Source organism: Camponotus floridanus, unplaced genomic scaffold (genome assembly GCF_003227725.1).
Source record: "Camponotus floridanus strain SB8 unplaced genomic scaffold, Cflo_v7.5 scaffold170, whole genome shotgun sequence".
In the NCBI taxonomy this organism is placed as follows: domain Eukaryota; kingdom Metazoa; phylum Arthropoda; class Insecta; order Hymenoptera; family Formicidae; genus Camponotus; species Camponotus floridanus.
In genome coordinates this window covers 262,925-279,896 of record NW_020229293.1, presented here as the reverse complement: position 1 = coordinate 279,896, position 16,972 = coordinate 262,925, and the positions used below count along the sequence as shown (strand labels likewise).

Sequence of the window (16,972 nt, the reverse complement as noted above, 5' to 3'; positions counted from 1 at the left end):
AGCAATGTCTGAAGATTATATTCAACATTTTGGTATATTACAAGGACAAATAAAGCATATGTACAAATTAATAGTATGCTTCGTGCTGAAGGTAAAAGTTTTGTAGATTTTCCACAAATGAAAACAATTAACAGAAAATGATGAAGAAGAGAATTGCATGATATTTGAAGAGCTATGGAAATAGGCACTAAACAATATAAACAATTAAATGATAAGCAGAAAGAGATCGTTGATCTTATATTAAATGAATTAAATAATAATATTACCTCAAAATAATTGTTTTTATATTGATGGTCCAGGTGGATCAGGTAAAACATATATATACACAACTATCTATTATTTAGCTAGAATTAGAAATAAACGTGTATGTACAATGGCATTTACGGGTATTGCAGCTACATTATTACCTTTTGGAAAAACAGTTCATAAGATATTTGGATTACCAGTTCCTTTATTTGCTGATTCATCATCAACTATTAAAATCCAATCAAAAGAAGCTCAATATTTAAAGAAACTTCAAATTCTAAAAATATAAAACTTTACCTATAAAAAGTTAAAATTTTTACTTATAAGAAATAACTATGAATCACATAATTAGCATCTGCTTCAAAATCCATCTCAAATTTTTTTATATGTAGATAATTTTTCATATAACATATTATATAATTTTTTACAAATTTAATAACTCAAGTATATACATAACATGAGAAATATATAAATCAATAGGATCCGTCATACTTATAGTACATTCAATAAATAGGAAGACATTACATAATGAAGAATGGAAATTCTAGACATTTCAATCTATATATTTTTAATAAATAAAATTGTGAAAAAAGTACTTATCAATACTTTTAGATTTGGTATTGTGCAACCAAATATTGATTATGATAGCGCCTGTACTATATAATTGTGTAATATAATAAAAATGGAAAATAATAATAATTGAAAAGTAAATAATAATGAAAAAATAATATAATAAAAAAATCTATTAGTATTGATTAAGTAAGCACAATAGACACAAAAATAAAAAANTCAGATATTTGAGTAATTTGTGATTAAATAGTTGAAAAATTTAACTATAAATTACTGTTTTCAAGAAAAAATATGTAATTTGCAATTAACAATTACATATTTCTTTTTAATAACAACTATGTTTTTTCTTTACACCAATTGATTTCTTTCATTATTTGTAAAAGTATTAAAAGTATTAAAGTATGATAATCGAAAAATGAATATTTCACAACATATTTTACAGTTTATGTAAAATTAAGAAATGAATTTCATGAATGAAGAAGAAATTTCAAGTTTCATAACTCAAAAAGTACTCCAATAAAAATTAACTTAATTATAGTGTTTTGGAAAGCTTTCGAGATAAGCTATAAGAATATGTAATGATAGAGTAGGTTCCATTTAAAAAAATTGAAGGTGACATTCACGTAATCTTCGAACGACTTTTTGTGGTCAAATCAATGACATCATCTCTGGCCCCCTTCAAGCCATACAACTTTTGTCTGAAACATTTTCTTCTAACTCTAAGTAAAATCGAGATATTTGACTGACAAAAATAAAATGGGACATCCTATATATAATATAAGGAAATGTTTGAAAATTTTTATCTTTGATCTTTGAATTCTCTGTATATGTATATCTTGATAGAATAACACAAAATAAGAAACATAACATTTTTTGTACGTGTCAATTGTAGGATCTTTAAGAAGCTAACTTAATAATTATCGTACAAAATATGTGAGAGATATGTGAGAAAATGTTTTAAACAAAGATTTTATAGTATTTACAATCATTCTACATTTACGCTTTTCAAAATTATATTTCTTGAACTACCTTTCCTTTCTTTCCTCCTCTCCTTCCCATTAATATCTGATTTAATTAGTAAATTAGTTACTTGACAACAGTTTAGTACTACAAAGTTATATGTTCCTCTTTCCTAAAATATTTTCCATAATATTTTTACAGTGTTCCTAGAATTGCGATCCAAAAGCTTCCGTATAATTTCTCGATGACCGACCGGCACACTTGATCATTCCTAATAACATGAATATACTGAATACTTTGGTTAATTTATGCATCCAATACAATCTGAAATACATTAATAATCGATTTATTTTTTCCTGCGCAACGTTTATCTTGCAAGCTCGAAAATGTAAATAAGAATATGAAATTGGAAGACTTACTTCGATAAACGATTTCGGGCATTATTTAACGTATCTGAATTGTCTTTCAAAATATATTTTCTAATTCCTAATATGTATTGATGTAAGTACGTATCCCAATCTAAACTTTTGATATCTACGTTGAAATCGTCACAATCACCCGACGCTCTTACAAATTTCACTAACTTCGTCATGTTATCAGCACAGAATTTCCATTCGTTCATCGTGAAGAACTCTCCAGTTTTAGCGGCGCGCTCGAAACGTTTGGCGATTTTCATCATTCTGAAAAAAAAAGAAAAAAAGTAAGAGAAAAGAGAAAAAAATCGTCACTCAAAATTAATTTATTATTATAATTTATTATTATAAATATCATTTAGAATTTATTATTATATTAGAATTTATTATTATAATTTAGAATTTATTATAATTTTTATTATAATAAATTTATTATTAGAATTTATTATAATTTATTATAATTTAGAATTTATTATTATAAATATAATTGGTTAGAACAAGAGAAAGAAAGCACTTACATAGGTTTATAACCTTGGACCCTTAATATAAGATCTACGATGAATGCAGGTAAGAAGTGCAACATAGCTACCATGATAGTGTGAATGAATTTGTTTGTTCTAAACGTAAAGTCTGGATACCACATGACGTATTTCGATGGAGATTCTATAGCGTGCTTCCTCGTAAGATGTCCGAATTCACGCCATCTGCAAAATCACACATTTTTTTTTTATAGTGTCTCTCACTATGTTCTTAAATATCATATAAACATCATACTTTTATTTATTGCTTCATTACGTTATATTATACTATATTATACTATATACCAGTTTTTCATATACGCACGTGATTGGATGCAATGAGCTGCTGGTACAATTATAAATCTTTATCGTATCGGAACGTTGCGTAGCGTTATACCAAGACGCGCATATTAATGTATCGACAACAAAATCGACAGGTACAACGTCTACTACTAAATTTGCGTTGCATATGATGCTCCTAATAGTACCTCTACCTATCTCTGTCATTATACCTAATCAAATAATGGAATATAGTATATTTGTACACAGAAAAAAAGGACATTCTTGTTTTGAAAATATATTTAGTTTTAATATGGAAATCTTGAAATGAGATTATATTGCGTTAATTAAAGAAAAATATAATTGCTTGAATAATTGCTTACTTGAATGAAGCCATTTTATATAATTAAATCAAGAAAAATATATTCTTATGCAAAAATAAACAAATTAACATTAAAGGACCGCGCCGCGAGACAATACGAGCAAATTAATAAGATAGAAATAAAAATAAATAAAACAATTAATTATAAGTTCGTTTAATTAAAAAATGTTTAAATATCATACAGAAGAAGACTAAGTTAAGTCGAAACGTTTGCGATCTTGTAATTAAACGAACTTATAATTAATTGTTTTATTTATTTTTATTTCTATCTTATTAATTTGCTCGTATTGTCGCGCGCGGCCCTTTAATGTTAATCTGTTTATTTTTGCATTGCAATACACGAGCCTTTTAATTGTTATTATATTTATTATTTTTATATTCTTATGATTTAAGATTTAATTTTCTTGAATGGAAAAGAAACAATGCTGGATAATAACATTTTTAAATCGAAGATTATAATTTTCTTAAAGTGAAATTAAATAATTATATATTCTTGAGGTGACAATTACAATATTAAAATAAAAATATAATATTGTTAAAATTTAAAATTATTAAATTCTTCTAAGAAGATTATAGATTGTTGCGTATATACGAAACAATAAACGCGTTAGTTTAAGTTTTTGATTTGACACTTGTTTTTTTCTGTATACACGTCTATATAATTAATAGAAGAAAATTAATTTATTAGAAATGTTCGGTTCATTTTATACAATTTAAACTTTTAATATTTTTATTCTTCATTATATAATAATTCGTTTTTAATAAAATTCTTCAAGCTAATGTCACGAACATGTTATATGAGCGATTAATTATATATAGGGTGACCCATTTTAATTTCCCCAGTCAAATATTTCGGAAAATAATGAAAAATCGAAAAAATGTTTCAGACAAAAGTTGTATGGTTTCTAGGGGGACATAAGATGGCACCATTGGTTTGATCTTGAAGAGTTATTTGAAGGTCACATGAAGGTCACCTTCAATTTCTTAAATGGAACTTACATTTTCTCATTACATATTCTTGTAGCTTATCTCGAGAGCTTTCCAAAACACTATAATAAAATATTTTTTTATTGAGTACTTTTCGAGTTATGAGGCTTGAAATCATTTCTTAATTTAACATAAACCGTAATATATCTAGTAAAATATTCATTTTTCGATTATCTTGCCTTAATACCTTTATGTACAAAATAATGAGAGAAATCAATTGGTGTAAAAAAAACACATAGTTGTTTCAAAGAAAAAATATGTAATTGTTAATTGCAAATTACATATTTTTTCTTAAAAATAACTATTTTCTTTACACCAATTGATTCCTCTCATTATTTTGTACATAAAAGTATTAAGGTAAGATAATCGAAAAATGAATATTTTACAAGATATTTTATGATTTATGCAAAATTCAGAAATAATTTCAAGCCTCATAATTCGGAAAGTACTTAATGAAAACTAACTTAATTATAGTGTTTTGGAAAGCTCTCGAGATAAGCTACAAGAATATTTAATGAGAAAATGTAGGTTCCATTTAAGAAATTGAAGGTGACCTTCATGTGACCTTCAAATAACTCTTCAAGGTCAAACCAATGGTGTCATCTTATGTCCCCCTGAAAACCATACAACTTTTGTCTGAAACATTTTTTCGATTTTTCATTATTTTCTGAAATATTTGGCTGGGGAAATTAAAATGGGTCACCCTGTATATCGTGCTTATTCTTTTCCATATTTTTAATAACTTTTTATAAAAAAGCAATAGGCTTAAAAATTATATAAAATACAATGAGCAATTTAGGCTTATAAATATAATATTTTATAATATTATATAAAATAAATTATATATAAATATAATAAAATATCCAACTAAAGAAACGAGAAAAAATTATTCTTACATATAATCAAACATAAATATACAGAGTGTTTCAGACCATCCGTACACCCCTTTTAAAATGAAAATAAGTGACTTTTCGCCATCGCGAACAATTTTTAAGTACATCGGGTACGGTCTATCAAATGGTGATATTTTCAACTTTTGATTCCGATCGGAAATATGCCATCCGGATCGGAAGTTGAATTTTTTTGAGGATACATGGTACTTCTTATTACAGATTCGAATTATACGTGAAGAAATAAGAAACTTTTGTATCAAACGTTTTTCTGAAAGTGCCTCTGTCAAAAAAATTGATCTTTATTATTTCATCACAGTTATTTTCAAGGTCAATTTTAAAACTGACAGAGGCACTTTCAGAAAAAACGTTTAATACAAAAGTTTCTTATTTTTTCATGTACAATTCGAATCTGTAACAGAAAGTACCATATTCCCCTAAAAAAATTCAACTTTCAATCCGGATGGCATATTTCGGATGGGAATCAAAAGTTCAAAATATCATCATTTGATATATCGTATCCGATTTACTTAAAAATTGTTCGCGATTTTTGAGAAAAGCCATTTATTTTCATTTTAAAAGGGGTGGTCTAAGACACCCTGTATATTAAAATTAATCTCCTCTAATTTATTCTCAATTATTTTTCTGATTCTTTTTTATATATAAATAGAATTTATTATACAAGAGAAAAAACATACATGGATATATTTTATATGATTTATTATTTATATTTGATTTTACGTATATGTGTGAACTTTTTTCCCCAGTAGGTTTCCTGTCAAAATTTCAATCAATTTTCAATCACTTTTTCAATATAGATTGTACCTGTAATACCGTAAACATTATCTACCCATCCTGGAAATGGTTCTTGATACGCTGCGCAAACTATACTCGGTCGTACGATCGCGATTGGTAAATCGCTTCCCTTGGACAGCACAATCTGCTCTGCCAAACCTTTGGTCAACGTATAAGTATTTGGATGATTACCGATTAATCTCTTCTCTATTATTCCTATCGTTTCGTCATCCAAATTTTCGCACATATCGATTACTGTGTACGGCTTTATCTCCGTGCTGTAATATTGGCAATGTGTATCGTTATAAGGATATTTTTCTACAGCATATGCTTTATTAAATATATATTTATTATCGCGCCTCGAAAAACGAATTTAATTTTGCAGAGTCTGGTTCGTATCATGTATAAAAAAATAAAATAGAAAAATATACAATATAAATGTATAAAAATGAATAACCTAATAAATACTGTTTGTGTTGTAATAATATAATTTTGGAATAATTTAATAATTTAATAAAATTTAATAATGTAATAATATAAAAATATAATGTAATAATATAAAAATAAAAATAATAATAATAATAATATAATGTAATATTAAAATAATAATATAATGTAATAATATAAAAATAAAAATTTAATAATGCAATAATATAAATTTGGAATAATTTAATAATTTAATAATTTAATAAATAATTTAATAATAGTTAATAAATAGTTTTATTAAAATTCTTATTTGTGAAATATTTGTACTTTTTTTTAACTATAATTGAAAGCTTACATATATATCGATTCCTCAATTTCTTGTCGATCGGCGTTACTGTAGGCCGTGCTAACGTGAATGACGCTAATAAGGTTCGTCATGTGCCTACACAAGTCTAGCATACGTTCAGTGCCTCTTGTGTTTAGATTAACGGCCACTTTCAACGGCTCATTAAAACGCACGGTGGCTGCACTATGAAAAACAATGTTAACTCGCTGTATTAACATATCCTTGTCTTCGGGCTGAAGTCCCAGTTCCGGCATGCCCACGTCGCCCTTAACGGGGAAGATCTTATTTAAGGCGCCAGGAATTTCCGATCGTATTCTATCGAAAACCTGCGACAGAGAAGAGAACCGTTGTTTCGCAAAAAATGCGCATCTTTCAACTTATAAATCTGCAGTTTGTAACAATAAAAAATAATAAAAAATAAAAATTATAGAATAAAAAATATCTACTGATAGACTGTTTGAAGGTTTAATTTTTTTAGAATTTTAAAATTTTTTACGTGTGTTTTTTCCCCTATGACATACATTTAAATGGTAGTCTAATTCTATCAACTTTCACTTTCGGTATATTTCTTACTTTATATGTATTGTTATTTTACATGTACTGAAAAATATTTGTGGCGCGATTTTTTTATCGACTTTTCTCGATACGTATCAACAGACATAGCTTCATTAGATAATAATTAGGGGAAATAGTCGTGAGAATGGTAACAATCGCGATCTTTCGTTTTGATGACCGTATTTGAGACTTCCTTCAAGTATAAGCATGCTACAGATAAAATATTTGAATCACCCCCTCTATAGACGAAGTTATACAGTCAAAATCAATATTAGCATTAATTTTTAATATGTGCGCATACTATTACGTCTATAAGGAATATCAACCTGCGAATACAGCAAAATTAATTTATGAAAAAATTAAAGAAAGGAAGTAAAATGAAGCTTTGTAAGATTTCTGTAAATTCGATAATGTAGGATTATTCGAAAGAGAGAATATATCTCTATTTTTCAAAAGAGCTTAATTTTGGCATCTTTCAAAAATAATAGACTGTCTGAGACTTTAATTTTTTTAGAATTTAAAAATTTGCAATCTATGTGTGTTTTTTTTTCATAATGTATATTTAAACGACAGTCTAATTCTGTTAACTTTCTTAATTTCGATGTATCCTTTGTTACTATTTTTATTAGTTTTTTATTCAGCTTAATGAAACTGGAGCACTTCGATATTTTCTTTTCGAATGATTTTGCGATATGATAAGCGATATAATAAGCGATATAATATATCTATACAAACAGGATTTTCCAGTAGTTCCCTGAAGCGTTCTTCGATAGACTGACTTCTTTTTGGACGGATTAAAACGAAAATTGTAGCCACACGAGGACACGAGCGCAGCAGCTTCTCCAGGAGGGCTTTCCCTAAGAAACCAGTGGCACCCGTTACAAAGATCACCGTTTCGGCGAAGAATGTGTCGATTGAACTTCCTCTCGAGTGAGTCTCATCGTGTGCGTGTCCCGAATTGGTTTGTGCGTTCGTTGTTCCCATTTTGATATGTGTTTCAAATTTTACGCAGTACCTATGAAAAAAAATATATTAACATTAGAAAATAAATCGATCAAGTCATATATAAAGATGTAAAAAAGTTGTTTTCTTAATAGGAAGAAACGTTGAAAAAAAATAAATTTAGTTTTTTCCATTATTCTTTTTAAATGTAACATTATTTTTCTTTCTATTTTTTTATTAATATAAAGAAAAACTTTAACATGCTTATATGTTTTTATCTTTTTTCCGACAGTAATTTTAATTGGATTAATGAGACTTTTGTGACAAATTATAATTAAAAAAAAGAAAGACGAATCATTGGAGTCTAGGATGGAATAAATGTAATAATTAAAATTTTATAAACGTGTTAAAAAATAATTGAACAAATGTTTCGATTCTTTGTGTATCTTTTACAAAAGAATGTCAAATTAAATTAAAAAAAGAAAAAAAACTTAAATAAATTATTGATCGATATAAATAAAATAAAGGTTATATAATTGATCGCACATAAACATAATTAGAATAAAAATAGATTTTAAATAGATATTAAATAGATTTTAAAAATAGATTTTAAATAGATATTAAATAAAATTTATTTTTATAAATTAACCGCTCATTGAAATGCATATAAAATGCATGGATAATATACTTCATATAGGAAGCATTACAATGTTGACAATAGATTACGTTGACTTATAGACAACGTTACAATAATTTATTCTTAATAGAGACATAATTAAATCTCCTTGAGGTATAATTATTCTATTTAACTAGATTTGTATACAATTTAGTTGAGTTTTAAATAAATCTTATTTCGGAATCCTTCTCAGGAGTTTCGTGTCACTTTTCGTCGCCTCTTCCTTCGTTCCATTAGACTTTAAGTGTTATAGTCGCGCTGACTAGTAACTAGTCCAGATTCGCACTCTTTATTAATTGATTTTTAATTAACGACTCACGGTTTTTAATACCTCGTTTTTAGGATAATTTTGGTCACAGAAGATTTTCGTGGCGGTCAAGTACGAGAAAACTACCAGGTTACACACGCTGCGTCACAATCAGCGGCGGCACAATTTGTATCCACACTATTTTCGCGAATTAAGGCATAAGTTCTCATTCGTGTACGCGCGACGTTTGACTATTTTTGATAGGTTCGGTTACCTTCGGTTATCCTTGATAAAGAAAACCGGTTAGATTAGCTTCTATCTCCTCCTCTTTTGAGAAGGATCTATTCCCAGTAAGAAACATTTGATCAACATTCTAAAATGTTGATTTTATATAAATTTTCTAAACATTATGATATAATGTTTTATAAATATTTTTAAAATATTCTAATAAACATATTAATAACATTTAAAAAATATTTTAATTTATGTTTTATAAATATTTTAAAAATGTTATTTAATAACATCCCTCTTAAAATATTAATAAAATATTTTAGAAACATTAGTCAAAATGTTTTTTTTATGTTATTAATATGTTTATTATAAATAAAAATATAACATCTAGTTACAAGTTCGCGTTGTTATTAAACGTCGTATTATTTATTTCATACATATCTTTAGACTATTTTTTTTCATAATATATCTTAATTTCTTTCTCGAGAAGGCCTTGACGACACCTAATACGTTATTGAGAAGGAACATTCCGTGGGATATGCGTATACGCACTATTGCGTATGCGTGATTTATTCTTTTGACTTTGGAACACTTGTGTCGGCTGCCAGCGTGCCACCTGTTCTTACACGATCTTGCATAATAAGTAAGTTAATGTTTTTGCGACTTAAAGTGCTGCACGAAAGAAGAGGAAAGTGTTTCTTCCAGTGTGTTATAATATCTTGTAAGTTATTTTTAGAGATATGTTTAAATATTCGTTCTCAGATTTTTCAGTGAAAGTTCTAAAAGTAGTTCTTAAATTAATGTTAGAATTAATATTATTGTGATATTAATATTAAGTTATGTAGATGTTGATACTAATGTTATTTTATTATTGATTTAATTTTATGAGTGTACGCTCGTGTACGCTGTTGTTTTAACATACTGATAATGTTTCTCATAAAATTAAATCAATAATAAAATAACATTAGTATCAACATCTACATAATTTAATATTAATATCACAATAATATTAATTCTAACATTAATTTAAGAACTACTTTTAGAACTTTCATTGAAAAATCTGAGAACGAATATTTAGACATATCTCTAAAAATAACTTACAAGATGTTATAACACACTGGAAGAAACACTTTCCTCTTCTTTCGTACAGCACTATAACTCGCAAAAACATTGTAACTTACTTATTATGCGAGATCGTGCAAGAACATGTCGCACGCTGGCAACCGGCACGAGTGTTCCGAAGTCAAAGAACAAAAGAATAAATCACGCATACGCAATAGAGTGTATACGCATATGCCACCGAATGTTGTTTCTCAGTAACATATTAGGTGTCGTCATGCCTATCATGAGAAAGAAATTAAGATATATTATAAAAAAAAAATAGTCTAAAAATATGTATGAAATAAATAATACGACGTTTAATAACAACGCGAACGAACTTTTAACTGAATGTTATATTTTTATTTATAATAAACATATTAATAACATATAAAAAACATTTTGACTAATGTTTCTAAAATATTTTATTAATATTTTAAGAGGGATGTTATTAAATAACATTTTTAAAATATTTATAAAACGTAAATTAAAATATTTTTTAAATGTTATTAATATGTTTATTAGAATATTTTAAAAATATTTATAAAATTATATCATTACACATTAAAAATATTTATAAAACATAATGTTTAGAAAATTTATATAAAATCAACATTTTAGAATGTTGATCAAATGTTTCTTGCTTACTGGGTACTTATTATCACACATAATATTTTCCTATTGACTTTTTTTTATAAAAGTTTATATATTGTTTAAAAAAGAGAATATAACATATACAAAAACAAATTTTATATATTTTTATCTAAATTTTTATCTAACATTTTTATCTCAATTTTTCCACCCTTGGCCAATATGTACGTTTTTTTTATTAAAAATAATTGTAATAAAATAATATTTAAATATATTAGAATTTTTTTTAATAGAATTGTATTTTGTTATTATTATTTTGTATTAATGTACATCTGACGTACATCTTATTGTTCAACGGAAACCGTGAGAAGGTGGTAGTCTCTTATGTTAAAAAGGAAATATAAAAAATTTAATAAATGAATAATAATAAAAATAAAATAAAAATAAAATAATAAATAAGAATAAAAAATAAAATTATAATAAAATAATAAAATATAATCAATTTTTTAATTGATAAAAGGTCAAAATATTATTTACATATTTCCTTACACACATACACACACACACATATACACACACACATAATATATACAGGGTAATTCGAAATAACCATATTGTCCATGAAATAACACATTTTTGAGTCAATTCTAACACGATTTTTCCTTTGGCGAAATTTCGTCCGACGCTGAGTTTTTGAATTATTAAAGGAAGTAATTAACTTATGACGGATACAAGAGGCAGGCAAGAGTGGCGCGATCACTGTCAGACGTGGGGCGCTTGCTGCAATCAGCTGATCGCTACATAACACACATGCGAATACATGATTCTTATTCTTTCTCTCTCTCTCTCGCATTTGCTTACTTACTTGACGTTATTATTATTCTTACTTAAATTATTATTTACTTTTTATTATTATATATTTTAACTTTAATTATTATTATTTTTTTATATTGTACCGTTTTTTTTAGAGAGAAGGGAAAATGCATTTTATGCATACTCACCGGGCGAACCGGTGAGTTATGTGATACTGGAATACCAAGTCAAACTACTAACTCCGTACTCCCTACTAAAAACCATCTCTTTCGCGAATTTTCTCTAACACTGTTTATTTGACATCCCGAAATCTGTTTTCATACAACATCAAAGAATAGTTATTATTACTTTGTTCGATGTATTGCTGTAATTTCTTGAGAAATGAATTTTCCGATAGTTCATACTTTCATTCAAATTGAACGTAGATATCACGTTCTAAAAGACAGAGATAAACTGTATTCTTTTATAAACTTCAACATACATTCATTCATTCATTCGATAAGATGAAAAATTTATCAATGATTCTATCACTAATCACTATCAATCACTGTCAAATAATCACTGTTGGCAATTAAAAACCATTCGATTAAAGAAAGACACGCGCACATGTGTTATTACACGACGCGACAACGCGACGATATTTAACCGGCGACTGCAAACAGTTTTTGGTTAATATCGAACAATTCTAACTATGTTTATATAACCTTTCAACGTAATTTAACTAATTGCGAGCAAACATCTAATGTCTCCGGATCAACGTATCGGACAAAAAAAGTCATTCATTTATTATTAGTAAGATCACACAGTAAAAAATTTTGTGTTAAATTTAACATATTTCACATGTCCCAATTTATCCACTCTAATTTTAATTGTTAATTTAACAAAAGGCAAGTATGTAAATAAATAACACAAGTAATATGTTTAAAAATTAACACAAAAGTGTAGCACTTAAACTTTATCTGGAAATAAAGTTTATGTTAAATTAACATATTTATAATGTTAAATTTAATTAAAAGAAAATGTTATTTTTACATTTGTATGATAAATAACAGAAGAGATATGTCGATTTAACATATAGAAACTGTTATAGAGAGAAAAATAACACAACTTATCTGTTCATTTTAACATATGTATAATATATTTCATCAAAAATTCGTGCATTTACATATTAATTGTGTTGTTTTAACTCTTAGAAACGGTAAATATTAACTCAACGCAGAAATGTCAAAATAACGCAACGATAATATGTTACATTAACATAAGAGTATGTTAAAAATTTAACACGAATATTTTTACACGAGAAAATTTTAACAGAAATACAAAATGTTTTTTACCGTGCAGATGTTTCATCGAAAATTTTCGAAAATATCGAAAATTTTGTGTTTTGAATAATATTGACAACACGATTAGTCTCAACCGGGCAGACAACGTTTGTAATAATATTTGTACATTTTGTTCGGCCCATACTCATACTATTCAACACATTAGGATCTTTTCTTATATGTTGGAAAAAATTAAGAATTTCTTTTGCCGTTTGATAAGGAATATTTTTATCAGCAATTAATACTGTATATCTTATTTTCGCTGATTTCTTACGCTTATCAAAAGATAAAAGTAATTCTTTAATTTGTATATTTGAATCCTCATTCGAAACTCCTGTTTCAATATAATTTTTTTCTTTATTTATATGAACATTAGATTCTGCGTGATGATAGATTTGCCATAAAACCGCCAGCGATAGATTCATATCACAAATCGAACAAAAAAATAAGTTTGCATCATGTGGCACTTCACGTAACCAACATTTAAATCGCTGAATTTCTAACAATTTTTGTTGAAATTTTGATTTACGCAATTTTTTTATTGGCAAATCAATATTATTATTATTATCAGTTAACGTATTTACCTTAATATTATTTTTAGATCTGCATGTCTTGATAGTGTTGAATTTAAATGAATAATTATTATTGCATATACTACAATAATAAAGACTATCGTCGGATATACTTTGCGTATCCAAGATTTATATCGATCAGTAAGCCAAGCTTCTAAAAAATTTCGCTTACATTTTTTAGTTAATTGATCACACATTTTGATTGTCTATTATTAACTTAATTTACTTTCTCGTCGGCACAATATCATCAATCTTTTGTCGATTGCTTTGAACTATCTTTTGACTGGGTTACGAATGTATTTGCAAGACGAGCACAGTCAACAATTAGTCGATAACAGTCGACATGAGTCGAGAAAAAAATAATGTCAAACACATATAATATTTTGAATATATATTTGAAAATACAGGGTGTCCCAGACCACCCGTACATCTCTTTTAAAATGAAAATAAATGGCTTTTATCAAAAATCGCGAACAATAAATCGGGTACGCTTTATTAAATGATATTTTCGACTTCAGATTTCGACCGGAAATAAGCCATTCGCATCGGAAGTTGAATTTTTTCAGAGGAACATTGTTTTTTAGAGGAACACTTTTTATTACAGATTTGAATTGTACATAAAAAATAAGAAACTTTTGTATTAAACGTTTTTTTCTGAAAGTGCCTCTGTCAGTTTTAAAATTGACCTTGAAAATAACTGTGATGAAATAATAAAGATCAATTTTAGGATTGACAGAGGCACTTTCAGAAAAACGTTTGATACAAAAGTTTCTTATTTCTTCACGTATAATTCGAATCTGTAATAAGAAGTACCATGTTTCCTCAAAAAAATTCAACTTCCGATCCGGATGGCATATTTCCGATCGGAATCAAAAGTTGAAAATATCACCATTTGATAGACTGTACCCGATTTACTTAAAAATTGTTCGCGATGGCGAAAAGTCACTTATTTTCATTTTAAAAGGGGTGTACGGATGGTCTGAAACACTCTGTATATTTATGTTTGATTATATGTAAGAATAATTTTTTCTCGTTTCTTTAGTTGGATATTTTATTATATTTATATATAATTTATTTTATATAATATTATAAAATATTATATTTATAAGTCTGAATTGCTCATTTTATTTTATATAATTTTTAAGCCTATTGAAAATATCACCATTTGATAGACCGTACCCGATTTACTTAAAAATTGTTCGCGATTTTTAATAAAAGCCATTTATTTTCATTTTAAAAAGGGTGTATGAGTAGTCTAAGATACCCTGTATATTTCATTTTTATACCTCTATTTTTGTAATATAACATTTATCTTTTTATGTAAATTTATGTAAAATTTATTTATTAATTATTATTTCTTAATGTTATACATTTTTTATACAATATATAAAGTTTAAAAAAAAAGAATTAATGGGGAAAGATTATATAAATGTAGAAAGATATAATCGCTAGTCGAATAATCAAAGGATTATTGAAAAAATTATATTTGACCAAACTAGCCAGAAATTTCCTTTATTTAATACGACGTTTCGACCATATGGTTGTGGTCCTTATCAAGTATATACTGGAAGGATTTAAAATACATTAAATTAACGGTTTGAATACATAAAAAGCACAAAACAGAATAAAGAGTAAACAAATTTACCGATGAAATATAATAATCAGGAGGCAAACATAGCACTTGTAAAAACCATCACAGTCACAAATGAAAAACGTTATATAATTAAATTCAAAAAACGAGAGAGACAGATGCGTCCATGTGAGACTTCGTCGAAAAACTAAACGAATCTCGAGGGAGAAACACAACTAAGTGACCTTTATTATTTTGTCATAAATATTATTTAGATTATCTGTATCTGTCTGTAAGTTGATGAGATTATCAGAATCTTAATAAAAAACATCTCAGCAATCTCTCTTTTCCGAACATACGTTTCGCTATGTAAGATGTCGGGTTTCAACCAATCAAAATCGTGTCCAGAATCCAATCTGTGTTTGGTAATTACGGAGTGATTAGAATCATGTAACTTTATATTATTACAATGTTCCTTCACTCGTGTACGTAGATGTCTTTTTGTTTGATCTATGTATGATATGTTGCAATCTTTGCAATTTAATTTATATACAACGCTTGTCTTGTCGTTATTATGTAATCTGTCTTTACCGCGTCTAATTAAATTATTTAGTTTTTTTGTTATTGTGTAAACAACGCTAAAACCGTTATTTCGCAAAAGGCGGTGCAGATCATGGCTCGTATTCTCTATGTATGGTATTGTAATAATTTGAGCCTTATCTACACGAGTAAGATTGTCGTTAGTATTGTCATTACGGTCACAATTATTTAGAAAATTGATTCTCTTTCGAATGTGTCTATATATGATGTGTTTAGGAAAACAATTATTAATTAAAGTGTTAATTAAAGTGTCATAAACTAGTTTGATATTTTCTTGCTTAAAGCAATCGTCAGATAATAAAATAGCATGGTCGACTAAATTGTAAATCGTATTAATTTTATACTTAAGCGGGCGATTCGAATAAAAGTTAATATATCTACCAGACCATGTAGGTTTCCTAAACCAATTAGTGATAAGTTTATTGCCTGACCTAATGACTTTTACATTAAGAAAGTTGATCGATGAATCAATTTCAATCTCGTGTGTGAAACGTAAACGTTCATGGTAATTATTGAAAATCGTTAGAATCTCGTCGACTTTTGTACGTGGCAAGATTGCGAAAACGTCATCTACATATCTATAATAAATAGGCACCGCAAAACTAAGTGAATTTAAACATTGCGTCTCCAGATCGTCCATCACCATATCTGCTAAAATAGGTGATAGTGGGGAATCCATAGGAGTGCCGAAGATCTGTTCATAAAAACGTCCGTTGAAAGAAAAGCAAGTTGAGTTCAATATCAGTTCTATAGTACGTAAAAACTGTGACAAATTAAATTTTGTATTTTTAGAGATGTCCACCCAACGCTTTCTTATGGCATTCTCAACTAATTCTTTTGGAACGTTGGTGAATAGAGAAGCAACATCCAATGAAATCATTATGTTATCTTCTTCAATGCAAGTGTTCTTAATGCTGTCAACAAAGGACCATCCATCTTTAAT

At 27.3% G+C, this 16,972-nt stretch overlaps 1 protein-coding gene across 3 annotated transcripts; it reads right to left on the bottom strand.

The window, feature by feature from the left end:
- Nucleotides 1-1,638: 1,638 nt before the first annotated feature.
- LOC112637499 (putative fatty acyl-CoA reductase CG5065) lies at nt 1,639-15,641 on the bottom strand. 3 transcript variants are annotated; one of them, XM_025407378.1, is made up of 8 exons: nt 15,505-15,641; nt 8,103-8,382; nt 6,822-7,138; nt 6,071-6,318; nt 3,033-3,219; nt 2,708-2,893; nt 2,196-2,456; nt 1,639-2,100 (listed from the first exon to the last, which is right to left on the bottom strand). In XM_025407378.1, the coding sequence occupies exons 2-8, from the start codon at nt 8,349-8,351 to the stop codon at nt 1,983-1,985; spliced, it is 1,566 nt and encodes a 521-aa protein (XP_025263163.1). In that variant the 5' UTR covers nt 8,352-8,382; nt 15,505-15,641; the 3' UTR covers nt 1,639-1,982. The 3 variants fall into 3 exon arrangements, with proteins under 3 accessions (XP_025263163.1, XP_025263162.1, XP_025263164.1); XM_025407377.1 differs by lacking the exon at nt 15,505-15,641 and adding an exon at nt 9,317-9,467; XM_025407379.1 differs by lacking the exon at nt 15,505-15,641 and adding an exon at nt 9,317-9,467 and having other exon boundaries at nt 6,080-6,318.
- Between the last annotated feature and the right edge of the window lie 1,331 nt (nt 15,642-16,972).